At 65.2% G+C, this 9,962-nt stretch overlaps 1 protein-coding gene across 1 annotated transcript; it reads left to right on the plus strand.

Annotated features, from left to right (window-relative positions):
* Nucleotides 1–1,015: 1,015 nt before the first annotated feature.
* On the plus strand, nucleotides 1,016–9,946 carry FAM171A2 (family with sequence similarity 171 member A2). Its single transcript, XM_062216060.1, is given in 9 exon segments — nucleotides 1,016–1,133; nucleotides 4,050–4,277; nucleotides 4,474–4,566; nucleotides 7,071–7,229; nucleotides 7,305–7,484; nucleotides 7,590–7,706; nucleotides 7,798–7,924; nucleotides 8,321–9,434; nucleotides 9,436–9,946. Coding segments are annotated over 9 exon segments (2,493 nt in total). The 3' UTR covers nucleotides 9,793–9,946.
* The last annotated feature ends 16 nt before the right edge of the window (nucleotides 9,947–9,962 follow it).

Genomic DNA, 9,962 nt, shown 5'->3' on the forward strand with positions numbered 1-9,962 from the left:
GGAGGGAAGGAGGGAGAGAGAGAGGGAGGGAAAGAAAGGTGAGAGAGAATCTTGGTTTTGTCCGCAAGACCATTATGAGGTCCCCTTAAGTCAGGAGACCCAACCAGGGCACCCAACCTGGAGGATGCCTGCTGTCCTCTCTGGGCTGAGGTCCTCACTCTGGTCTGGATATGCAGTCCCCTCCTGGGCACCACACGGTGACACACCACGGAGAGCCAAGAGAGGGTACAGCCCCAGGTCAGAAGGTCAGAAACTGAGTGATGGAAAAATCACTCAGTTTATAAATGCGGAAGGAAAGACAGCTTGCCCGGAGTTAGTGCAGGCCCATAGGGGTCTTCAAGGGTGAGGGTCAATGCTGGGGGAAGAGGGAGAAGACCGCTCGTCTCAGGCAGCCAGAACCAGTGGGACCAGCAGTGATGGCAGTTTCTGGCCCCCTGCACCATTTGAGTCGTGACATCCCATTAAGCCTGCGGGGCGGGGCCCACTGCTACCCCCACCCTAGAGGAAGACTGAGGACCGTGTTCGCGCAGACGCTCAGCGGCGGAGCGGAGAGTTCTTGCACCTGTCTGACACCCAGGACTACATCGCTTTGGGAATATGTTGTAAGCAATAGCTATTCTCCACCCACCCCCAGTGTTTGCACCAAATTTCGGGGACTCTCGAACCCCAGGAAGCCCCATGATAGGACCCTGACAAGACTTCTGATCGGTACACCGCCTCGCAGCTCGGAGTGCGGGAGCGGGGGTGGGAGACCGCGGGGTGGGCAGAGGGCGGGCAGCGCGAGCGGCTGCGGGCTGAGCGGGGCCGGGAGGGGGCGGCGCCGGGGGCCCGCGGTGTGGGGCGCCGCCTGCAGGGGGCGCTGGCGGGCGGCTCCGGGCGGAGACAATCGCGCCGAGCGGGCGCCGCAGCCGGAGCGGGAGCCCGAGCCGCGCGGCGCAGAGCCGGGGCTGAGCGGCGCCGGCCGAGCGGGGCCGCGCGGGAGCTATGGACCGCTAGGGCCGGGCTGAGCCCCGCGATGCCGCCGCCGAGTGGCCCCAGCGTCCTCGCGCGGCTGCTGCCGCTGCTGGGGCTGCTGCTCGGCGGCGCCTCCCGGGCTCCCGGCAAGTCACCGCCGGAGCCCCCCAGCCCGCAGGGTGAGTCTCGGCCGGGAGGGGCCGCGATCGCGAGCCTGCGCCCCCCGATCAGGCCCCCCGCCCGCCAGCCCCTCTTCGCGGCGCTCGTGAATCGAGCGGACTCTGTTCCTTGGATTTGGGTGGGGGGAGCCAGGCGCCCTGGGGTCGGTGCTGCTGGTGGGGGACGTGGCGTGGGGAAGAGGGAGACCGTCAGGGGCGAGGGTCTCCGAGAGACACAATGGGGAGGGCGGGGGTCTCTGGGCTTGGCGCCGCCGCCCCCTCCCGACTTGTTTTTCTCCCTCCTGGTCCGCGAGGCGCTGCTGCCTGAGCCATTGTCTACCGAAGACACCCGCCCAGAGGCGGGCTGGGGCGGGCGCCGGCTTCGCAGCGCCCCGCGGGGCCCTCGTTCCTGACCCCGGCTGGGTGGGGGCGCAGGCATCGGCTGCCACCCTGGGCCCGGACGGGGGCTGGGCGCCTGGAGCTGGATTCGAAGGGGGGGAGGGGAGAAGGGGAGTGGGTGAGGCTGTGGGCGGGACTGACTGCTCTAATGGGGTTCTCCGCCCTGGAGCCCGCCAGCCCCCAGCCCGCCCCCAGGTTTAGAATTTGGGGGGCACGAAAATAAAGGCCGACCGGCCCGTGACGGAGGAGGGGTTGCAGCTGAGAGAGCTCTGAGAAGAGGGGGTGTCGTGATTCTGGGCTCACGGTGCAGGGCAGGGCTGTGGTGGCAGAGCCATGCTGAGCTGGCTAGCAGGCTGTGGGCAGTGCCAGCTCAGAGGGCAGGTGCCTGGGTCCCTGTCCCCTGCCTGCCCCCAGATCACCCCCTCCTCATCTCCGCTCCCAGCACCTCCCCAGGCCCAGGTGGGTGTGTGCAGTGGGGGTGGGGCCAGCTCCTGCAAGGGAGAGGGTGGGAGAGTGAGACCATGGCTGCACCCCTGAGCTCTGTGCCCTCGGGTCCTCCATCCCCTGCAGCTCTGCACCCACTCCCCAGCCTCCTGCCCACCCCCTCACTACTGCTCTCCCCTCTCCTGCCTGTGGGAACCATGTTCTCCCCCCACCCCCTCCCAACCAAGGGTCTGGCAGGAAAGGCAGGGGGTGGGGGTCTGGACGACGGAGGTGGGGTCCGGATGAAGGAAGGGGGTGGGATTTCCTCTGGAACCAGGCAGGGCTGGGGCTGACAGGCGGATCCTGCGCAGAATGTGAGGCTGCGAGGGCTGAGGCTGGCCCTCTGCCTCAGTCTCCCTCACTCTGGAGGCAGAGAGAAGGCTGGACCAGGTAGAAGCACCCTCAGGAAGCCCCTCCCACAAGCCCCCATACGCCAAGGGTGGGGGTCCGGGGGGAGAGGATCTGCTAGACACCTGCCCCCCAACTTGGCTCCGATGCCTTCAGCAGGCCTTACCTGCCCCCGCCCCGTTTGCTTCCCCAACCCTTTCTCCTGAGGCTCTCTTAAGCCCAAGACATCCCCTCGGATGACCAGATATTCAGACCCCTGGGTGCCTTCTTCCCAGCTGCTCCCAGCCCAGAGTTGGCCTGGGGTGTAGCCAGGCCCTTCCAGCTTCTCAGAATTCCTGCTGGCTGGTGGGGGAGGACCCAAACTGGGGGCTGGTCAAGTGTGTGCGCCCAGCTGGCCAACAGCTGGATGGGATGCCAGGGGCAGGCGCGGCACCGGCCCTGGCATTGGAAACCGGAGCTAAGACACCTGTCACTGTGGAGTGTCAGCCTCCACTCCTAGCGAGGCCGTCCGAAGGTCCCTCCGTCCCGCTGTGCTCAGCTCTGGACTCCTCCTTCTGAACCTGACTTGGTTTGCCTCCAGCACCCCGCCCACAGAGCCTGGGGCCTCTGTACCTTCCCAAATCGGACACCCATGACCAGCAGCAAAGCAGCAGCCAGGCACGTTCTGCAGGGAGGGGCCCTGCCAAGTGGGCAGGGGTAGAGGGCGCCACAGGACAGAGGCTGCTGGGGAAGTCTGGGACCAACTCAAGGCCTGTCCCCTCCCCCATCACCCCATTCTAGATCAGGACTCCACAGGCCCAAGCCTGGCTGGACAGTCCTGGGGCCCGTGGCCAGAGGTGGCCCTGGAAATCCACAGACATAGGCTTCCCTTCCCAGTTTGCCTTGGGCCTGGGTCGGCCCCCCCAGATCGCCTTCCCCTCCTCAGGGCCCCAGCTCCTTGCCTCCTGGGAGGAATGAGGGCGTTGCCATGGCGACTGACTGCCGCTGACCAGCTGGGAGGGGGCAGGCTGGAGATGTGAGGGGAGGGGTCACGGGGCACTTGTTTGGGCTGAGGGGTTGGGGCAGTCCTTGAATCTGAAGTGGTGCTGGCTTGTGCCAGCCGTCCTGGAAGCATTTGCGTGATGAGAATGAGCGCTTCCCCAGTCCTCCTCACATTCTAGCCCAGCCTCCACCCTCCCTCTCCTCTCCACGGGCAGGTGCTCCCCCTGCCCCAGCCCTGCCCCCCCGCTCCTCTCCTGGTCACAAGGGGCCCAGGGGTTAAGAACTGATGTTCCAGAGGCAGACTACCAGATTCTACTGTGCCAGCATGAGAACCCTGTGAGGCTCAGTCTCCCTGTCCGTGAAATGGGCTGTGCATATTTAATCTAACCCAGGGCTCCGTTAACTGCAAGATGAACCATTATTTCCTGCACCAGCAAGAGTGGAAGAAATGTCATCAGTTGTAATTATGACATCCTCAATCATAGACATGGCCTGAATTCAGAACAGTTAACATGTAAATGCTACGTTTAAAATGTAAATGCACAGGTATGTTAGACTTGAGGAAATACGGTCACTGTACCCGTTTAAACACGGGCTCTGTCAATGCTGCTTCTCCTTGTGCAAAAGCTCTCTGGTCTCAGCCCCAGAGCCTCTCCCAGACAACAGCCCCCTCTCTGATCTCCCCCCACCCCTCCTCCTCATCCCCTCCCCCCATGTTGCCCACAGAGATCCTGATCAAGGTGCAGGTGTATGTGAGCGGAGAGCTGGTGCCCCTGGCGCGGGCCTCAGTGGACGTGTTTGGGAACCGGACCCTGCTGGCCACTGGCACCACGGACTCAGAGGGCGTGGCCACACTGCCCCTCAATTACCGCTTGGGCACCTGGGTGCTGGTCGCTGCTGCCCGCCCCGGCTTCCTCACCAACTCTGTGCCCTGGCGTGTTGACAAGCTGCCTTGTGAGTGCAGGGGCAGGGGGAGGGGGGACAACAGCTGACCCTCTGTCAGCCCCTTCCCAAAATAGGCACCTCGGGGGTGGAGGGGGCAGGATTTCCAGCAGCTGCTGCCTGGGCTGGGGTATGCAGAGGGCGTGGAGGGAGGTGTGACACCGCTGGGAGCAGGGGGCGCGGGGCTGATGGGTCACCCCTCCCGCAGTGTATGCGTCCGTCAGCCTCTACCTGCGCCCCGAGCGGCCGGCCACCCTCATCCTCTATGAGGACCTCGTGCACATCCTGCTGGGCTCCCCCGGTAAGGCTGCGTCCTCCCCACCGCCCCAGGCCAAGCCCTCATCCCCACCCCAGGTCTGGAGAGAGACCTGTGCTCCTTCACTTACTGGCTGGGTGCCCTTGGGCAAGTGACTTAACCTCTCTGGGCCATAAAGTGTCCATCTGTAAGATGTGGAAGGGCAGTGCCTACATCATCAAGTTGCGGTGCGGATTACGTAATGTCAGCGTGGCTAAAGGCACGGAAGGCGTTTGGTGACTATTCCCCTGATTGGGCTTCCTTGGGCTTTCTATTCTGGATTCTTACCTCGCTGCCAGCTGTGTCTTCTGTGAACCCACAAGACTTTGCTCTCGCCCACCGGGTGCCTGGCTATCTGTCAGAAGGCCACAGAAGGTCCTTCCACAGGTGTTGGACACCTAGCAAGTGGGGAGCCTGGAGCAGCGGCCCTGGGCCACCCACCAGCTTTGTCGCACCCAGCTCCCACTTCCTTCAGCACACGTGCTGTGCCAGGCATTGGGAGGTGCTGGGAGCAAGGGTGAGGCTGCTCTGTGGGGGTCTAGACAAGATCACTGCAGGCCCTGGAAGGTTCCGGAGGACGGGCAGCAGCCGCGGGGGGGGGGGGGGGGGGGGGGGAGCAGGCCCCTGGAACGTGTGGTGGCGGCCAGGCTGCCCAGAGAACTCGGTGACGGCGGCAGTCGGATCACGGGCACTTGGAGCTAAAGGGGAGCAAAGCTACCTTCATTGGAGAGAGGCAGAGGGCCGCCTCCATGGGCTAACTCTCAAGGGCCACAGATAGAGGCTTTGGAGTAAGGGGACCCCTCCTCAGTGTACATGCTCAGCCCGAGCCCTCTGTCTTCACTCTGACCTGAACCAAGGCAGGGAGAGAGATGTGACATCACTTCCCAAATGGCCACAACCATCGGGGCTGGGCCAAGCCAAAGCCAGGAGCCTGGAGCTCCATCCACGTCTCCTACTTGGGCCATCATCTGCTTTCCCAGGTGCATTGGCAGAGCAGCCGAAGGTGGAACCGGTACTCAGGTACTGCGGTACTCCAACGGGATGGTGGTGTCGCAAATGGGAGCTTAACCCACTGAGCTACAATGTCGGTCCCCTGAACCGAGGCTTCTGAAAGCCCCTGAAGGTCTCTGAAATGCCAGGTGACCCCTCTGTTGCCCCCTAGCTTAAAGCCCTCCCATGGCGCCCCCTGCTGTCCAGGGAGAGCCCAGACCTCTCGCACAGCTGCTAGCCCTCCCCAGTGGGAGTCCTTACTTTCCCACGGTCTCTCCCGGCTGAGTGTCACTCCCCCTGCAGGATGCCACAGGCCTTTCTTGCGCCTGGCTTGCCAAGCTCCCAGCCCCTGCATCTGCAGATGGTAGAGGTGGGGGCCCTGGAAGCCGGAAGGCCTGGGCGTCAACCCCGGCTCAAGCGTGGTGACCTTGGACAAACGACCAAACTGCTCGTGCCTCCACGTCTGGGTCTGTAAAATGGGGTTGATACTAAAGGCATCCGCTTCTGGGGGCTGTTATGCTAATTAAAGGGGCGAATACTCGCAGAGTGCCCGGCATATTTTAGAGCTTACTAAATGTCAGTTCGACCGTACTATTCTGGAATTCTGCTTATGTGTCTGCCCCCTCCTACACACACACACACACACACACCACCCAAGCTGTCTAGTGCACTGGCCGCTAGCTACCTGTAGTTACTTAAATTGAAACAATTTTATTAAGAATTCATCAAATTCCTAGATATTCAAAATGCACCTGCTCTTCAGTAACCCTGGCTATCTTTCCCATGAGAACCAAGGTGGGCCCAGCGGGCAGAGCCAACGTCAAACACCCCCATCACCGCAGCGAGTTCTAACAGGGGCTGAAAGGACAGCACCCCCCAGGTGAACCTGAAGGCAGAACGGGGTCCCTCTGAGCTCGGCATCCCCGGGCCTAACCCTGTGCTTGGCACACGTAGACAAGGCTGGCTGCTTGTGTGGGCTTATAAGGAAGCAGTGTTTCAGAGAGAACAAGGGACCCTGAGAGCCACAGGCCAGGCCCAGGACCGCAGCCGCCAGGCCTCTGGCTCTTCCAGCTAACACTCCGTGGGCTGCCCGGCTCTCCTCCCAGCTCACACCCCTCCCGGGCCTCCTCAAGTGGCCTGACCCAGGGCTCCCCTTCTTAAGAAACTTGCTTTCTGGGGCCCGTGCTGTGGCGTAGTGGGTAGAGCTGCTCCTGGTTGCTCCACTTCTGAGCCAGCTCCCTGCTAATGCACTTGGGAGCATGCTTGGGTCCCTGCCACCCATGTGGGACACTCAGAGAAAGCTCCTGGCTTTGGCTTGGCCCAGCCCTGGCTGTTGCAGCTGTTTGGGAAGTGAACCAGCGGATGGAAGTTCTCGCTCTCTCTCTCTCTCTCTTTCTCTCTCTCTAACTCTGCCTTTCAAATAAATAAAATACATCTTAAAAAAAAAAAAAAAGAAAGAAAGACACTTGTTTTCTGCTCTAGCCCTTGGCCAGGCCACTGCAGTCCCTCTCTCCACCCAGGTGCCCGCTCGCAGCCCTGGGTGCAGTTCCAGCGCCGCGCTGCCCGCCTGCCCGTCAGCTCCACCTACAGCCAGCTCTGGGCCTCACTGACACCTGCCATCACCCCACAGGAAATGCGGGCTTTCCCTGCCTTCCTGGGCACCGAGGCCTCCAGCTCAGGTACTCTGGGGGCTGGGTGTGGAATGGGTCCTTTCCCCTGGAAGTAGTCCTCAGCTCTGCGTTCTCTTCCCGCAGGCAATGGCTCCTGGCTGGAGCTGATGCCCCTGGCTGCCGTGAGTGTGCACCTGCTGACAGGCAACGGGACAGAGGTGCCACTGTCAGGCCCCATTCACCTGTCCCTGCCTGTGCCCTCAGAGACTCGTGCCCTCACTGTGGGCACCAGCATTCCAGCCTGGAGGTTTGACCCCAAGAGCGGTAAGTGCCTGGGGTGGGGGGCACAGGCACTGGGGCTGGGCCAAGGAAAGTGGCACTGAGGTGAGGTGGGGGCGCTGGGCTTGCTGGAACCCCTCCCTCTCGCAGGCCTGTGGGTGCGCAACGGCACTGGGGTGATCCGCAGGGAAGGCCGGCAGCTCCACTGGACCTTCGTCTCCCCGCAGCTGGGGTACTGGGCGGCCGCCATGGCCTCCCCCACAGCTGGTGAGAGCGGGCGCTGGGAGGAAGGGGAGGCCGGGAGCTGAAAGGCGGGAGGCTCGTCCACACCCGGACACAAAGCCCTTGCTGGTCCCAGGGCTGGTCACCATCACGTCCGGCATCCAGGACATTGGCACCTACCACACCATCTTCCTGCTGACCATCCTAGCGGCCCTGGCTCTGCTGGTGCTCATACTGCTGTGTCTGCTCATCTACTACTGCCGGTGAGTGTGCCGGGCCACCCCAGCCTCCCCTCCTTGGGCTGACCCAACGTCATCTTCAAGTTCACGGTCCAGTGCAGGGCTGACAGCTCTGTGCTTGGTCTGTGCTGGGCACCGGGGGCCCAAAAGATGCCTAAGACACGCAGTCTGGTCCTCAGGGCACTGACCGGAAAGGCCACATGTGCACGGGGGCCCTTCTGTGGTTCTCTTCCAAATGTACCCCAAGGGAGGCCACAGGCCAGGCCCCCACAACGCCCAAGCTCTTCCCACAGCCCCACCGGGGCCCCCCTCGACGCATCTCCTGCATGTCCCGGCCCCATGCTGCCGCAGCGGGGTTAGGAAGCTACTCCAGCCCTAACCCTCCTGGGGGTGCCTCTCTACTCCACCCCCCCCCTCCAGGAGGCGCTGCCTGAAGCCGAGGCAACAGCACCGCAAGCTGCAGCTCTCCGGGCCCTCCGACGGCACCAAACGAGACCAGGCCACCTCGATGTCCCAGCTCCACCTCATCTGCGGGGGACCCCTGGAGCCCGCCTCGCCAGGGGACCCCGAGGCCCCGCCTCCAGGCCCCCTCCACTCGGCTTTCTCCAGCTCCCGGGACTTGGCCGCTTCCCGGGACGACTTCTTCCGCGCCAAGCCGCGCGCGGCCAGCCGCCCGGCCGCTGAGCCTGCGGGTGCCCGCGGGGCTGAGGGCGCTGGGCTCAAGGGCGCCCGCTCCGTCGAGGGGCTGGAGCCGGGCCTGGAGGAGTACCGGCGGGGGCCGGCGGGGGCCGCGGCCTTCCTGCACGAGCCGCCGTCGCCGCCGCCGCCCTTCGACCACTACCTGAGCCACAAGGGGGCTGCCGAGAGCAAGACGCCCGACTTCCTGCTGTCGCAGTCGGTGGACCAGCTGGCGCGGCCGCAGTCGCTCGGCCAGGCCGGGCCGCTCATCTTCTGCGGCTCCATCGACCACCTCAAGGACAACGTCTACCGCAACGTCATGCCCACGCTGGTGATCCCCGCGCACTACGTGCGCCTCGGCGCCGAGGCGGGCGCCGCGGGGGTGGGCGACGAAGCCGCCCCGCCCGAGGGCACGGCCCCCGGCCCAGCGCGCGCCTTTCCCCAGCCCGACCCCCAGCGCCCGCTGATGCCGGGCCACGCGGGCGCGGGGGCCGAGGCCGGAGGGGCTGGCGGCGGCGAGGGCTGGGGGGGCGGGCGCTCGGCGCCCGTCAGCGGCTCCGTCACTATCCCGGTGCTGTTCAACGAGTCCACCATGGCGCAGCTCAACGGCGAGCTGCAGGCGCTGACCGAGAAGAAGCTGCTGGAACTGGGCGTGAAGCCGCACCCGCGCGCCTGGTTCGTGTCCCTCGACGGCCGCTCCAACTCGCAGGTGCGCCACTCCTACATCGACCTGCAGGCGGGCGGCGGGGGCCGCAGCACCGACGCCAGCCTGGACTCGGGCGTCGACGTGCACGAGGCGCGGCCCGCGCGCCGGCGGCCCCCTCGGGAGGAGCGGGAGCGCGCGCCGCCCGCCGCGCCGCAGCCGCCGCCCCCCGCCGCCGCCGCCGCCCGCGCCCCCGCGCCTGGCGCTCAGCGAGGACACGGAGCCGAGCAGCAGCGAGAGCCGCACGGGCCTCTGCTCGCCAGAGGACAACTCTCTGACGCCGCTGCTGGACGAGGTGGCGGCGCCCGAGGGCCGGGCGGCCACGGTGCCCCGGGGCCGGGGCCGCAGTCGCGGGGACAGCTCCCGCAGCAGCGCCAGCGAGCTGCGGCGCGACTCGCTCACCAGCCCCGAGGACGAGCTGGGGGCGGAGGCTGGCGACGAGGCGGGCGACAAGAAGAGCCCGTGGCAGCGGCGGGAGGAGCGGCCGCTCATGGTGTTCAACGTCAAGTAGCGCCCGCGGCCAGGCTGCGCGCCCCGGGGGCCCGTGGGGGCCCGCGCTCGTAGCCCCCTCCCCGGGCCGGGGGCCGGCGGAGCCGTTCCGTGGTATGTGTCTTGGGAGAGGGAGCCTGGGGCGGCCTCCAGCCCCGCGCTGGGAGGTGCAGGGGAGGAGGGCTGGGGGGG

Source organism: Lepus europaeus, chromosome 18, assembly GCF_033115175.1.
Source record: "Lepus europaeus isolate LE1 chromosome 18, mLepTim1.pri, whole genome shotgun sequence".
Classification (NCBI taxonomy): domain Eukaryota; kingdom Metazoa; phylum Chordata; class Mammalia; order Lagomorpha; family Leporidae; genus Lepus; species Lepus europaeus.